At 40.2% G+C, this 17,133-nt stretch overlaps 1 protein-coding gene and 1 pseudogene across 1 annotated transcript; both read right to left on the reverse strand.

Moving 5' to 3' along the window:
- Positions 1-2,999: 2,999 nt before the first annotated feature.
- LOC115775473 (chemokine XC receptor 1-like) lies at positions 3,000-6,696 on the reverse strand (annotated as a pseudogene).
- Positions 6,697-12,813: 6,117 nt separating this feature from the next.
- LOC115775474 (uncharacterized) lies at positions 12,814-14,801 on the reverse strand. Its single transcript, XM_030723009.1, has 6 exons — positions 14,241-14,801; positions 14,055-14,100; positions 13,876-13,967; positions 13,651-13,761; positions 13,104-13,380; positions 12,814-13,023 (listed from the first exon to the last, which is right to left on the reverse strand). The coding sequence occupies exons 1-6, from the start codon at positions 14,645-14,647 to the stop codon at positions 12,814-12,816; spliced, it is 1,143 nt and encodes a 380-aa protein (XP_030578869.1). The 5' UTR covers positions 14,648-14,801.
- Between the last annotated feature and the right edge of the window lie 2,332 nt (positions 14,802-17,133).

Raw genomic sequence — 17,133 nt, forward strand, 5'->3', positions numbered from 1 at the left:
ATGCTATAGGTATTAAAGGTACTGCACTGCAGTGGTTTGAATCATATTTATCTCATAGACTCCAATTTGTTCATGTAAATGGGGAGTCTTCTTCAGACAGTAAGGTTAATTATGGAGTTCCACAGGGTTCTGTGCTAGGACCAATTTTATTTACATTATACATGCTTCCCTTAGGCAGTATTATTAGAAAGCACTGCATCAATTTTCATTGTTATGCAGATGATACTCAGCTTTACCTATCAATGAAGCCAGATGACACACATCAATTAGTTAAACTGCAGGAATGTCTTAAAGATATTAAGGCCTGGATGACCTCTAATTTCCTGCTTCTAAATTCAGATAAAACTGAAATTCTTGTTCTCGGCCCCACAAATCTTAGAAACACGGTGTCTAACCAGATACTTACTCTGGATGGCATTACTTTGGCCTCCAGTAACACTGTGAGAAATCTTGGAGTCATTTTTGACCAGGATATGTCCTTCAATGCACATATTAAACAAATATGTAGGACCGCTTTTTTGCATTTGCGCAATATTTCTAAAATTAGAAACATCCTTTCTCAGAGTGATGCTGAAAAGCTCATTCATGCATTTATTACTTCTAGGCTGGATTATTGTAATTCATTATTATCAGGCTGTCCTAAAAGCTTTCTGAAAAGCCTTCAGCTGATCCAAAATGCTGCAGCTAGAGTACTGACAGGGACTAGAAAGAGAGAGCATATTTCTCCATATTGGCTTCTCTTCATTGGCTCCCTGTTAAATCTAGAATAGAATTTAAAATTCTTCTCCTCACATACAAGGTCTTGAATAATCAGGCACCATCTTATCTCAAAGACCTCATAGTACCATATCACCCCAACAGAGCACTTCGCTCTCAGACTGCTGGCTTACTTGTGGTTCCTAGGATACTTAAGAGTAGAATGGGAGGCAGAGCCTTCAGCTTTCAGGCGCCTCTTCTGTGGAACCAGCTTCCAGCTTGGATTCGGGAGACAGACACCCTCTCTATTTTTAAGATTAGGCTTAAAACTTTCCTTTATGATAAAGCTTATAGTTAGGGCTGGATCAGGTGACCCTGAACCATCCCTTAGTTATGCTGCTATAGGCCTAGTCTGCTGGGGGGTTCACATAATGCACTGTTTCTCATTCACCTTATTTACTTGTTTATACTCCACTCTGCATTTAATCATTAATTGATATTAATCTCTGGCTCTCTTCCACAGTTCTCTTCCTCAGCCCAACCGGTCGGGCAGATGACTGCCCCTCCCTGAGCCTGGTTCTGCTGGAGGTTTCTTCCTGTTAAAAGGGAGTTTTTCCTTTCCACTGTCGCCAAGTGCTTGCTCATAGGGGGTCGTTTTGACTGTTGGGTTTTCTCTGTATTATTGTAGGGTCTTTACCCACAATACAAAGCGCCTTGAGGCGACAGTTTGTTGTGATTTGGCGCTATATAAAAAAATTGAATTGAATTGAATTGAATTATTGTCAATTTTCTATTAAACATACAAACTAAATGATTTTTCAAATGTAATTAGTGAATTAGGCTTTCTATAAACTTTGGGAAACTGTTGATTTTAGTTTTAGTTTTATATTCATATTACAGTATGCGCATATGTATACTCTCATAATACATACTTAATTACTCTTTATTACATAAAGAGTAATTAAGTACCAAATTAGGAGAACAAACAAAGCATGTACCAATCAACAACCAAAGTGTTGAATCCCACTGTGCTGGAAAACGTGTTGACGTTCTTAAGCTAACTAATAGTTCCTTTTCTTTTTTATTTCACAATTACTCCGAGATGCTGCCTTAACAAAAAATTTTGTCATGGTTTGTCAAAAAAATGTCTACAAGCATGCTAAACTAATCAAAAAGGCACGGAAATAAAAGTGGATGATTTTCCTTATTTTATTGTGGATGGAAAATATGATAAAAAAAAAAAAACCTTTACAAAAGTGATTCATATGATAAGATAGACTATAGATAATCAAAGTAACATGGATTTATGATATCGCTAAAATAAACATTCTTTTAAAATCACATGCTACAGCAGTACAACAGTAAAATACTCTTGATCACACAGTACATTACACATCACTGCTGTCAAACAGAAGTCTCACCAATCTGCACCAAACAGAACAGACACAGGAATGAAAGTAAAACAAATTCTTCATTTTATTGTAGATGAAAGTTAGAAATATGATTAAACTTTACAAGAGTGATTGATATAATGTAAAATAGTCAAAGGAAATAGATTTATGATATCTCCATTGTCACATACAGTTTAATGAGTAAATAAATGTGCATGCTACAGCAGTACAACAATAAAAGGCTCTTGATGATGACACAGTTTGATCGGAAAGCAGATAATCACAGATAACTACATGAAGAAAACTTGATGAAGCACAGCACATTACACCTCAGTGCTGTCAAACAGAAGTCTCACACTTTTATTCCCCTTTTTCTCAGTTAAAGCTTTACAGCAACTGGTAGGACCCAACTCGGACCTCAGAACAGCATGAGTTTTTTTGTGAACCTACTATCTGAATGAGGCACAAGAACCCTGGCGTTGCTGTTTGGCTGTTTGAATTACTATGGTATATCTGCCAGCTCAAAGGACTCTATTGTTGAAAGATGACGTTATTGTTTGACAAAGATGCAGGTTCATGAGTAGCAGTTTGTGGGCTAAATACTAATGGTAATAGCTGGTATAGTTTTACTATGTTCATCAATATGTTTTGTATCTTATTATCTTTAATGTTAAATGAGCAAATGTTAGTACATTCATGTTACACCAAATTATAGATAGAAAGCAGCTTGATTAACATCAGGTTAATTATTTCTGACAGCCAGATACCAGTCAAAAGAAAAGTCAAAGAAACGGATGTAAAATGCCTCCACAATTGGAATATTTGAAAGTTAGAGCCTTACTTTGGCAACAAATGTAATAATCCATATTAATGTCATCTGATGTATCTAGTCTAATTCTAAAGCATCTGGTAATCTAATACTAATCCATGGTTATGGCTAAGCATTGTAAATTCACATTTCTTCATCTTTTAGATGGATGAATACTACTGAACTTTCATTGTTACTCACATCTCTGCTTTGTGATAAAGGATTACACAGTATGGAAACATACTTCCTAAATCTTTGTGCTCCAATTATATGGAACAGAGGGCTAAGGCAGCAGTAGAAGTGAGACAGAGGATAAAGGATAGCCCATGCAAAGTGCAATACATGGAACCCTGCACGTGTGAGATTCAAAACACCCAAGATCTCAAGTGTCATTATAAAGTTAAGGACACAGTAAGGAGTCAAACAAAGAAAAATAGCAACAGTTATCCAAAAATCAGTTTTGAAGGCTGCTGATTGCTGTTTATCCTGCCCTGTTTCACCATTATCCACATGTGAACATAGCAGAATGTAACGATAAAGAAAGGAATGAGAAAGAAAAGGAAAATCTCCATGTACAAGTCAACAAGTAACATAGTTAATGACTCCATATGTACACACACTTCATCATGTGTGACTCCACTATTCACAGACAGCTTAATGCTTGAAACTGCACCTACCAGCCATATCAAGATGCTAGCTACAAGCACACCACATTTTCTTGAGACCTGTGCACACAGACAAGAAACTTGAACAGCAGAAACATAATAATGCAAAGACATGGCAGTGAGGATCACCACAGAAGTGTTCAGTCCCAGATAATAAACCCATATCACGACTCCACAGGCCCAATCTCCAAAGATCCAGCCGTGGAGTACATTACAGGCCTCAAAGGGCAAGTTCAGAGTGAAGCAAAGGTTAGCAACTGTGAGCTGCAGAAGTAAGATATCGGGTGTGCTCTTCCAAGCTTGTTCTCTTCGGAGGACCCACAGCAGGAAGCTGTTTCCAGGCAGGCTGATGCAGAAGATGAGAATGATGATGGCAGCAGCATAGCGTTGCTGTGCTGATTGCTCAACTTGAAGCTTGAGCTCACTGCTTTCCGTCAGATTAAGAGTGTAAACTCATCACTGCTCAAGGCCATTATTACTAGATGAGGTGTTGTGAGGAAATTGCTGTTGATCTAACGAAGAGGTGAGATTATAACATTAGTTTTTAATTATTTAAAAACTTCATATACATTAATGATTAAATAAATCTATTAGACAAAGCGAGACAAAAACTAATCCAGTCAAGTGCAACAGACCCTGTCCTCTAAAAACTTCAACAGTGGTGACTGTTGTGTTATACTGTAATGTTTATAAGGAAGAACATGAGTAGCTTAGTGATCATAATATTTACAAAGGATATCAGCTTTGTACTTTGTCATGCCTATCTACTCCTTTGAATGAAAATACATATTGTAAAGGTTAAGTCTAAGTTGGACACTTGTTCCTGCCATCCAACTTCCTCACTCAGCTGTCAGTTCTTATCACAAGTCTTCAGCACCAAATGCATCTCATTGACTGTCTAACTTACGATCTTCTAATATAACTTTTGGCAGATTTCATTCTAATTACACTCACAACCACCTGCCATATATATATGTAAATTTCTTCTGCTCCAAGGAGGGTTCTCTTTGAGGATCTACCAGGTTCAGGAGTCACCACTGATCTTCAGTAGGGCCTTCCCCTTACTGTAGCCTCCAGCCTAGCTTGTTGCTTTATTTTCATTAAATGTGTGTGTATTTGCGGTTGGGGTCCCTGTTAGTGAAATGCTGATAGCTCAATTTGAAGCTTGATTTCACCTCTTTAAGTCTCATTAAAGAGTTTAAACTCATCGCTGTTCAAGGCCATTATTTACTTTTTGAGTTCCTGTGAGAAAATTCCTGCTGAGAAGTGAGGAGATATAATTCAAATTGTCATATGAATTCATGATTATTTTTCCTAGTTCAAATCTCTTAGGCAAAGCTAGATGAAGACTAATGCACTCTAATACAATAGGCCCATTCGTCTAACACCCACTGATCTGTGTTGAAAGGGTAAAAGTCTATAATCTTGGAAGCTGCAATTTGCGACACTGTTGTGTTACACTGGTATGTTTGTATTGCAAAAGTGATCATAATGTTTATTATTTATATCAGCATAATATTCTGTATGTGTCATGGCTTCAACTCAAAATGAACTACTTTAAAATAAATATGCTTAAGCTCAATAATACCTATAAATAACACGTGTCCTGCAGATTTTAGATGTGTCTCTGCTTCAGCACACCTGAGTCAAATATAGAAGTCATTAGCAGGACTCTGGAGAACTTGACTGCATACTGAGGAGGTAATTTAGCCATTTGATTCAGGTGTGTTGGATCAGGGACACATCTAAATACTGCAGGACACTGGCCCTTGAGGCCTGGAGTTTGAGACCCCTGCCTTAAAGGTTAGCTACCCGCACAGATATTTGTTTTTTACATTTAATGCATTTCATTCCATGTTTTTGAGCTACATTTACCCTCCTGATTGTTTCCATTTTAATTCATATTGCTGTAATATCACGTTTCACTCCATATTCTCACATTTCAATACATTTTCTAGTATTTTTATTCCAAACTTTTCAGTTGTATTACATCAGTTCTCAACCTAAACCAAACCCCAACCAAAATATGCTGACTTAAGTCAAGAGGAAAAATGCCAAAATGGCCTTACCTTGTGCATGCACTCGTGACCTTCCAGTAGGTCCTGCTCACAGCTTTTCTCAGTGATTTGTTAATACACTTCTATCTCACACTAATTTGACTCTCTCAGCAACCACAGAAAAGTGCTATTAGTGCATTTTTTTTTAATCCAGTTTATTGTGACATATGAAAAAATTTTTTGTGAGAACAGAGAAGTGAAATCAGCTTCACTAGATTTCAGCCACATTTTCTTTTCTTTTTTTTTTTTTTTTTTTGCAAAACCAGCACACAAATTAATTTCAGCACTGAGATGCACATTTTTACAAACATTTATCTTTAATTCCGCAAATTAAAGACTGAAACATATACAGCAAGTAAAATAAATATTGAACACATCACTGATTTTCTAAATAAACATATTTTTAAAGGTGCTATTGACATAAAATTCTCACCGGATGTCAGTAACAACCCATCCAATGCACACATGCAAAGAAATCAAACCATTGATGTCCATAAATTATGTGTAATAATGAGAAATGACACAGGGAAAAAGCCTTTGTTGGTGATGACAGCTTCAAGAGGCCTCCTGTATGGAGAAACTGGTTGCACGCATTGCTCAGGTGTGATTTTTGGACCATTCTTCCACACAGATGCTCTTCAAATCCTGAAGGCTCCGTGGGCTCCTTCTATGAAATCTGAGCTTTAGTTCCTTCCATAGATTTTCAATTGGATTCAGGTCAGGTGATTGGCTGGTCCATTCCAGCAGCTTTATTTCATTTCTCTGAAACCAATTGAGAGTTTCCTTGGCTGTGTGTTTGGGATCATTGTCTGGTGCAATGTCCACCCTTGCTTCATCTTCATCATTCTGGTAGATGGCACCAGGTTTTTATCAACAATGTCTGGGTAGACTCCTATGGAAGAGTCACCAAGGGAACTGTTTACCCTCCCTGGGATAGGGTTACCGGGGCCCCACCTTGGAGCCAGGCCTAGGGAGGGAGCTCGAGGGAGACCATCTGGTGGCCGGGCATTAACCTGTGTTGGCCGTCCGGGTGCAGTAGCTGGGACCCAGTTGTGGGAACTACACTCCCATTCCCGCATGCTGGGTGTTCTAACCACCTCAAATAGAAAGCCAGCAGCATAAGCAGACTAAACACACCTGGGTCACCACCTGCTCACACCTTTGCCTTTGGGGAAGAGATACTGGACCATTAAAACCTGGACAAACAGACTAAAAGCAGCTTCTTCCTCAGGGTTGTGGCCTCCATTTAGTGGCCCTCCACCCTCTGTCACACAAACACACACACACACACACACACAACTTAAATAAATTAACTGAGCAGTTTTCTATAAAATGACAGAAACCGTTTGCTCAGGTTTAGTTTTTGTATAATATATAAAATGAGGAGATTCATTATCAAATTAGGAGAGTAAACACATCAACCTGCATTTAATCATTAATTGATATTAATCTCTGGCTCTCTTCCACAGCATGTCTTTCTCTCCCCTCAGCCCAACCGGTCGCGGCAGATGACTGCCCCCCTGAGCCTGGTTCTGCTGGAGGTTTCTTCCTGTTAAAAGGGAGTTTTTCCTTTCCACTGTCGCCAAGTGCTGCTCACAGGGGGTCGTTTTGACTGTTGGGTTTTCTCTGTATTATTGTAGGGTCTTTACCCACAATACAAAGCGCCTTGAGGCGACAGTTTGTTGTGATTTGGCGCTATATAAATAAAAATTGAATTGAATTGAATTGAATCAACCAAACATCAGCCATCAGGTCTTGTGCTGAATTGCACTGTGCAAGGAAAAGTGATATTCTTGAGTTAACTAATAGTTAATCTTTTTGTTTCATATTAACTCAAATGTTGTATTAACAAAAATCTCTCTCAAAAAAAGGAATTTTCAATATTTTTTGTCATAGTTTTTCTTGACACATAACTATCTACAAGCATGCTGCACCAATCAGAACAGACAAAGGAATAAAAGCAAAGCAAATTCTTTACTTTATTGTAGATGAAGATAAAGGAAATCTGATTAAAAAACTTAAGAGTGACTGAGATAAAGTAAAATATTAGTTAATCAAAGTGATACAGATTCATATCTAATATCATGTACAGTTTAATCAGTAAATAAACATACTTTTAAAATCACATACATGCAACAGCAGTACAACAATAAAAGGCGTTTGATCGCAGTACAGAAAGTAGATAACCACAGACGTAAAGAAAACTTGATGAAATACAGCACAACCCAGTATCACGGCAAAGCGTGCAATTGTGTCCATTTCATGCTTTACGTCTCATAGGCATGAAACGTACATGCATGTTGATTTTGCAGTTACAACAGGGTGCGATATTTCATTTCCAGCTCACAACTTTCCACCACCATTCTGTTGATTTTCAGCCATTTAAGTGGGTCAAATACTGGCATTAGTACTTTACATATGACTGGGTAGCATTAGCAATTTATACCCAACAGGATGTCTTGTTAATGTTTTTTTTTTTTTCAAGGAAATACTTCACTTTCTCTTGTATTTTGATTATAGTGAAGATTTAAGATTGGGTGGGCCTCATGGGAGTTTCTGGTTATTAAGTGGGCTGCAGCACTCCTGACTTTGGGAATGACTGCTGTAAAGTTTGGCTGTTTGTGTTACTATGATAAATCTGCCAGCTCAAAGCACTCTATAATATTCTCCTCAGCCTGTGCATTAACAAAAGTCAGTCTCTGTCATTAGTAGCTGCCACACACTTTAATTGTTGTTTGCTTGTGTTTTTGCACCATTATCTGTAAACTCTATAGACTGGTGTATGTGTTAATCGAATGTTTTGGAGATATTGAAACCAACTCTTATGGCCCTAATAAGTTAAAATCACAAAGGCCACATTCCTTTCTGATGCTTAGCCTGAAATAATGCACGTCTAATAATACATGTCTGTCTGCCTTTAGCATCAATTGTTGAAAGATGTTAAGGAAGTAACTGTTGTTTGACAAAGATGCAGTTAATGAGTAGCAGGTAGTGAGCTAAATACAAATGGTAATAGCAGGTGTTTTTACTATGTTTATCAATAAGTTTTGTATCTTAATTTGTATTTAATGTTTATTTATAATTAATGTTTTAATTTCTGACAGCTAGACACCAGGCAAAGAAATGTCAATGAAATAGATTTTTTTAAAAAAACCTTCCAAAATCTGAGTTGTAACAAAAAAAGTTCTAAATCTAATACTGATACTATATTGATTTTAGCTAATTTATCTAGTCCAATCCTAAAGTCTGTTCGTCTAATCCTAATCCATCACTATGGCTAAGAACCATAAATCCATATTTATTCGTCTTTTTGTAGAGGGATGAATACCACTGAACTCCCATTGTTACTCACATCTCTGCTTTGTGATAAAGGGTTGCACGGTGGGGAGATACTTCCTAAACCTTTGTGCTCCAATTATATGGAACAGAGGGCTTAGGCAGCAGTAGAAGTGAGAAAGAGGATAAAGGATAAACAATACAACGTCGAGTACATGGATCCATGCATGTGTCAGATTGAAAACACCCCAAATGTGAAATGTCTTTATAAAGTCAACACCATAGTAAGGAGTCAAACAAAGATGGCGCTGTCACTTGGTGTTGGCTCTCACTGCGGTATTGTATCACTTCCTGTTCCTGTTTCGGAGCACAGTGTTTTGCTGTCTGTTAGCTGTTATATCTGTATAACTCGATTTATCTGGATAATAACATATTTTAGTGTAATCTTCACCTACTTTAAATAGCATACTCTTTGCTGAATCACCTGTATTCACATTACTCACTTTATTTGTTTTTAGAAATTCGCTAGCTTAGCTCAGCTAGTAGCTTAGCCCTTAGCCGACTCACTACCAGCATGGCTTCTTCTCCTGTCTCTCCTGCACTTTCCTGCTCTGGGTGTCACATGTTTAGTTACTCCTCGGCCTCCTTTAGCAGTAACGGTACTTGTAATAAATGTAGTCTGTTTGTAGCTCTGGAGGCCAGGCTTTCTGAACTGGAGACTCGGCTCCGCACCCTAGAAAATCCTGCATCTAGCCAGGCCCCTGTAGCGGGTGCGGACCATGGTAGCTTAGCCGCCGTTAGCTCCCCCCAGCAGATCCCGAGCAGCAGGGAAAACAGGCCGGCTGGGTGACGGTGAGGAGGAAGCGTAGTCCTAAGCAGAAGCCCCGGGTACACCACCAACCTGTTCACGTCTCTAACCGTTTTTCTCCACTCGGCGACACACCCGCCGAGGAACAAACTCTGGTTATTGGCGACTCTGTTTTGAGAAACGTGAAGCTAGAGACACCGGCGACTATAGTCAAATGTCTTCCAGGGGCCAGAGCAGGCGACATTCATGGAAATTTGAAACTGCTGGCTAAGGCTAATCGTAGATTTGGTAAGATCGTTATTCACGTCGCAGTAATAACACCCGGTTACGGCAATCGGAGGTCACTAAAATTAATATTGACTCGGTGTGTAACTTTGCAAAAACGATGTCGGACTCTGTAGTTTTCTCTGGGCCCCTCCCCAATCAGACCAGGAGCGACATGTTTAGCCGCATGTTCTCCTTGAATCGCTGGCTAGCGCCCAACCGGTCGCGGCAGATGACTGCCCCTCCCTGAGCCTGGTTCTGCTGGAGGTTTCTTCCTGTTAAAAGGGAGTTTTTCCTTTCCACTGTCGCCAAGTGCTGCTCATAGGGGGTCGTTTTGACTGTTGGGGTTTCTCTGTATTATTGTAGGGTCTTTACCCACAATACAAAGCGCCTTGAGGCGACAGTTTGTTGTGATTTGGCGCTATATAAAAAAATTGAATTGAATTGAATTGAATTGAATTGAATTGAAAATGTTTCTGGTAGAACTGGGCCCCAATCCAGGAAGCAGATTTAGCTAAAAACAACATCAAAAAAACCTCTGGGTTTGTAACTCTAAAATAACAGAAACTGTTCTAGAAAGAGAGCTATCTTCAACTCTGAATCAGTTACCATGGTAACAGACTCTGTGAACCTAACCTGCTCACTGGCAGGTTTTATCCAACAAACTGAGTATTTCTCTGACTCCTCCCCTCCTGCTGCACCTGAACCACCTGTCTGACACTCTGATCATTTCCTCATTCATAAATTGGCTGTCAGAGGAGAGAATTCATCTGCAGACGTTTGTTTCTACCAGCACTGAAATCCCAGTTAGACATTCATTTATTTTTGTACGTAACATGAAGCTTTTACAGTCGTTCACTCGTCAACAGGCTGTAAGGACGGAGACAGCGATGATGTCACGCATTATGAGCATAGCTGCCAGACTGTCAATAGATTCCATATTTACTGAAAATTATTTAAACAATTAAATGGTCATAAACTGAACTGTCACAAATTGCAGAAAAAACACCTTCTAAAAAAATGTACCTGAGGTCTGCTGCTGTCTCAGTCTCTAACACACAGGTCGCTCAGTAAACTCAGTCTGAGCTGTTTCTCCACAGTTTTATCTTCACTTTCTGTCTCCTGTAGTTTGTCCGTCAGGCTGCAGCTGAATAATTAATTTCATCTGATGAAAATTCAAGTTGCATAAATGATGACATGGACATTATAAAATAAATTCTATATTTTATAACAAACTTTAATTCTATGATTACAGAGTGGGCCAAGCTGATTAAAATGACTTGTCATGCTCTACACTCAAACGTATATTCCTTGATCCGCTGGATTAAATTTGAGGCTCTGCTCCATATTTGCCCGTTGCCAGATGTGAATCCTGGTGTCGGTGCTCCATTGATGATGACTTTCTTTCCTTACTCACATGCTAACTGATTGAACTAACTCTGATCAGCCGTTCTGGAACGGGAAACTAATGAAAGTTACCAATCTCACAGTTGGCCAACTGAGAGTCTGATTTAAACTCGGTTTGTTGAACCTGCTTCCTGGAATATGGCCTTGGGTTTTAAAAAAATGTCTAATTTATTAACTATTAAACTGTAAACTATTTTTTTAACCTTTTTTCACGTGGTTTGAAAACCTTTTTGATAAAGATTGTTTTGCTTATACTGAGGTTAGAATAAAATATTGGAGAGAGAGAATATGTTCCATTAGTTCTTATCACTATTAATAGGTAATTGGACGAGTCACAAGACAGATCAAGCAGCTGCGACGAGGTCTTAAAGAAACACCAATGTGGACAGTGCTGACTCAGCGACCAGACACAGCAGCTTTGCTACTTCCAAAAGAGGGAGCAAGAAACATCTGCCCTGAAGTAAGTTAGTTAATAAATCTGATCTGACCTCATTTGTATTTTAATTTAGCTGAAAAGATCAGAGAGTGAATTATGCTTCTCATGTGCATTTCAATGCAGGTTCTTCTGCAGCGCATCACTTGGCCACAAGCAGACGATGATGATGATGATGATGACGAACGACTGCTCAGCTGACAGCAAATGTCGTGTGTCGGGTTACCTCCAGGAGTTCATCACAAGAGGTTGGCTGTTAGAGAACACTTGCACGTGTGATTTAAACAGCATTAGAATTTACTTTTGTTTGTTTTTTATGTAGCTACACCGACTGAACTGCTGAATCTGGTGAAATTCTGGACAGGCTGGGAGGTCCTGCCAACAGCTCTCTCTGTAGAGGTAACCACAGGAAGATATATCACAGCCTCAACCTGCTTTGAGATTCTGCGCATCCCTTGCCACTACAAGGATTACACTTCTTTCCAGAGTGACTTGCTTGCTTCTGTTTCCACCTGCCACACAGGGTTTGGTTTACTGTGAAAGTACCAGCTGATGTTTCAATAATTCAAGTTTTAAAAATATTTTATGTTCTGTTTAACTGTTTTTTAAAGGGTTTTTTAAAAAAAGTTTTAAAGAAGTCATCTGGAGTACGTTTTGTAAAGTTGATATTTCATCTTTTTACAAGAGACTCAGTCAAGTCAAAACTGGATTTTCTTGTCTTGGATAAGACGTGAATTAGTTCTTTATCAAAACCTGAATAGCTGAGAATCTTCACTGTTCTTAAAATAAAACAAACTTACCACTTCAAGTACCAGAGCTGTAAAGGGTTCAGAATTTTAAAAAGAGTCCTGAGTTTACATTTGCTGGCTTGCATGTTTGCTGTTCACAGGAAATCATTAAATAAATGTTTTGGCTACAGACTTGTCTTCAGTATCCTCCCTTTTGACTCACCAAAAACAGCAAACACCCAACAAGTGCAGGTATTTTGATTCTTAGATCATCTTTTATTCACAAAGAAAGCAAATGCTCACAAAACTGAACAGCCATATAAATGTCACAGCCAAAAGACTGAGATGCAGCTTTTGGGTCAACTGCCTCCTTTAAGGCTGTCATTTGTTCACAAGTCAGAGGGCACGCCGTGTCTGGGACCACAATGCCCGAGTGCTGGTTCTGAGGAAGCCCACTGTCTTCCCATTCAATATGGGGAAAGTCCAGATCCTACAGAAAGAAAGACTTAGAATGGTTTTGAAATTGAATCACCTGTCCTAATGTAATTAAATGTTAAAACATGCACATACTTCTGTACTATCTGGTCTTTGAATTGGGTGGTGTGAACAGCCCAGTGCCCACAGCTGGTTAGGAGTCATGTGGCCTTCTGTTCTGAGTGGGTGATTGTCCCAACCACAGTGGAAAGTGTCCAAGTCTTCCTGTAGGCGTGGCAGGAACACATAGTGGCAACAGAACAGGTGTGTAGCATTACCAATGCTGAGGAAGCCACCATCTTCAAGGTAATGGAGAACATCGTAGTAGATGCTCGTTACAGCAACCCACAGGTCCCTCCATAACCTCTCAATCCTAAAATTACACAGATTACATCTCAATGTCATTGTATACACTACAAAAACTTGACATTAACAATAAGAATAAAAGCATTATACATAATTTAAAAGGTAAAGTAATTAGGGTTTTAAAATTGCATCTTTTGGTTATTTGTATTAATTTTCATCACTTTATCAATACATTTTGCTACATATACTACATTCTGGATTTTGCAAGTTTTTTTTAATCTATAAATATTAGGTGACAGCTTTCAAGTAGCATTGTACTACATTCTTCTCAACTAACCGTTGGTTATGAACACTTTTCCCAGATATAAAGCTGCTCCTCCCAGTACCACGGACTGTGAACATGAGGCGAGCGATGTCCACGTTTTCCACCCCTTGATCACCACGTACCCTAAGAAATATAAATAAAAATAAGTCTATAGATAGTGAAGAAGTGAATAAATAAATAACTAAGTTACCCATGCTTTGGGGCATTATCTAACAGTTTAGCAAAATATACATTTACCTTAGTGGAAAACCAAACTTCTCAACTGATGCTTGGAAGAAGGCCAGGGCAGTGGATGCCAGGTTGTTGGAGGATGCACCCAGGTACATAATCTGCAGCACAATGCAATGATACCACTATGAAATACTAGGTATGATGATGTTGTTAAAAACATATTTATCCTGGACAACTATGTTTACCTTACGGGAAAAGCCATCAATCCCTCCAAATATAACAATGTTATATCTAAAAAGAAAAAAAAAAATCGTGTGTTAAAGACAACTAATGAAAATAATGTGTGCCTTAACAGCAATAAGTATACTGTACAATAACATCAAACCATGAATTGCACTACAAATGACTAAAAAAACAAAACAAAAACATACCGGATCAATTTATGGTTTGTATCGATGTGCATCAGGGAGTGAGGACCTGGAACAGAGTAGGTACGTCGATTGACACACCCCAAATTGAATGTCCGAGCTATGACACCACTGGTGTCAACGCGGTGCATGGATGCTCTGACGCGGTCATACTGCACCCTCAGTCCTCTGGCTTGCAGAAGTGCCTTCATCATTCGGTATCCAGAATGAGGCTGCTTGGATATGATCTCCCTCACACACTGGTCCAAGTCTTCATCAGTCATGGTGCTGTAGAGTGTCCTTACTGAGAGATCACACTCCCGCATACGTCTGTACAGTGTACTTCTAGAGACCCCCAATAGCTTGGTTATATATGGTACGGACAAGTTAAGTTCAAGCAAGTGGCGAAGGCAGTCTGAGGATACTACCATACGCTGTCGCCCTGTTGGTCCTTGTTCAAACTGTACAACTGTAGTGTGCTCTTTGCTTCTGTGTTTTTCAGCATTTATGAGACTGTGCAGGTCTGTCAGTGCATCTAAAATATTGGGACAAATGTGTGCCTGACTAGACAGTGCATTTAACAGCACATATTCTTGTGTGCATGTAAACTCTAAGAAGTCCAAATCCAAAGGCATGCGTTCCAGAATATGCTCCAAACGAGACCGAAGTCTCCCGAAAATATGATTTAACAGTTAGGGGACAGAAAACAATGCATTAACATACAATGATAATAATTAGTATTATGTAATACAAAATCTAATCTGTACTTCCAAAGCCTGCATATGCGACCAACAGAGCAGTACATGCACGGGCAGTGGGTGTCACTCACTGCCAAATTTGTCTCCGTGTGTTCAAAGGCCACAGACAGGCGAGCGCTTGCTCTCTCTCTCTCTCTAACTAAATATAGCGAAAATCCCTCGTTCGGTGCCGCCATGATTGTTGTTGTGGTCGTTGCCTCCAGCGTTGGTGAAGTTTTACAATTAGCGCCTACCGCCCCTACAGGTTATTGAACATAACAGATGTGAAAAGCGCCTACAAAAGGCTTTGGAAATTGTTATATAAGTATTTTAGATGTTTGTAACGAGCGAATCTATTTTATGTACGTAACTGAAGTATCATTAGGAGCACTAGTTACTGTTTTTTACATTGTGTGTGTCAGGTATAGCATTTATAAGATAAGATAAGATAGTGTTTATTTGTCACATGCACAGTTATACACAGTACAATGCACAGTGAAATGTATTTTGTACCTGCAACCTTATATACACATATAAATAAGAAGAAAAATTTAAAAAAAGTAATTCACACTATACACTATACTCTATATACTATACACTATACACACTTTTTAAATTAAATTATAATATTTACACTGTGCAATAATGGTCCAGTTAGGGCTCAGAGTTGCAGACGGATGGCTTGTGGGTAAAAACTCTTCTTCAACCTTTCAGTCTTAGCCCTCAGGCAGCGGTAACGCCGGCCTGATGGGAGCAGGGAGAGAGAGAGAGTGTCCGGGGTGGCTGGGCTGTTTTAGGATCTTCATGGCCCTCAGCCTGCACTGCTTGGTGTAAATGTCCTGCAGGTTGGGGAGGGTGGTTCTGATGGTCCGTTCAGCTGAACGAACCACCCTTTTTAGGGCCATGAAGTCCTGCTTGGTGCAGTTTCCCATCCAGGTGGTGATGCTCCCACGCATGATGCTCTCGATGGTGCAGGTGTAAAAGTTCCTGAGCACCTTGAGTGGGAGCTTGAAGTCTCTCAGCCGCCTGAGGAGGTAGAGACGCTGTCTGGCCTTCTTCACAGTGATGTTTATGTGATGAGTCCAGGACAGGTCGTGTGAGATGGTCACTCCCAGGTATTTGAAAGTGTCCACTCTTTCCACCTCAGCACCACTGATGACAAGTGGATGGTAGTCCCTCTGCTGCTTCCTGCTGAAGTCCACGATCAGTTCCTTTGTTTTGCTGACGTTGAGCAGGAGGTGGTTCTCCTGGCACCAGTTCTCCAGGCGGGAGACCTCTCTCCTGTAGGCTGTCTCCTCATTGTGAGAGATTAGTCCCACAACAGCAGTGTCGTCAGCAAACTGATGATGACGTTGGACTCTGACGTGGCCTCGCAGTCATGGGTGTACAGTGAGTACAGCAGAGGGCTGAGCACACAGCCTTGGGGGGATCCAGTGTTGAGGGTGAGGGAGGATGAGGTGAGGTGACCCACTCGTACCACCTGTGGTCTGCTGGTCAGGAAGCTGTGAACCCACCTGCACAGGGATGGGCCCAGGCCCAGGTCCAGCAGCTTAGAGACCAGCCTGGAGGGAACTATGGTGTTGAATGCTGAGCTGTAATCTACAAACAGCACTCTCACATAGTTCCCCTTACCAGTGTCTATGTGTGAAAGGGTCTTGTGGAGGAGGAAGGATATGGCGTCATCTGTGGATCTGTCTGGCCGGTATGCAAACTGTAGTGGGTCGAGGGTGGTGGGCAGTGAGGAGGTGATGAATGTCTTGATGAGTCTCTCAAAACACTTCATCACCACAGAGGTGAGTGCTATGGGCCTGAAGTCATTGGGGCTGCTGGGGTGTGGTTTCTTTGGGACAGGGACTATGATGGACTTTTTAAAGCAGGTGGGAATCACACACAGTTTCAGTGAGAGGTTGAATATCACTGTAAACACAGGTGCCAGCTGGTCAGCGCAGGGCTTAAGGACACGTCCACTAATACCGTCTGGTCCAGCCGCTTTCCTGGTGTTTACACGTCTAAACGCCCTCCTCACGTCGCGCTCCGTCACAGTGAGTGTCTCCGCCCCTCCGGCCACGTAAGAAAAGAATAATTTGCTTACCGGAGTTTACTGCTGGCCGCCATAGTTCTTCTGTCTTCCCGCCCAGCGCCAGCCATGTATCACGTGACTAAAGAAGCGTTGTGTGATT

Source organism: Archocentrus centrarchus, unplaced genomic scaffold (genome assembly GCF_007364275.1).
Source record: "Archocentrus centrarchus isolate MPI-CPG fArcCen1 unplaced genomic scaffold, fArcCen1 scaffold_150_ctg1, whole genome shotgun sequence".
Taxonomy (NCBI): Eukaryota; Metazoa; Chordata; class Actinopteri; order Cichliformes; family Cichlidae; genus Archocentrus; species Archocentrus centrarchus.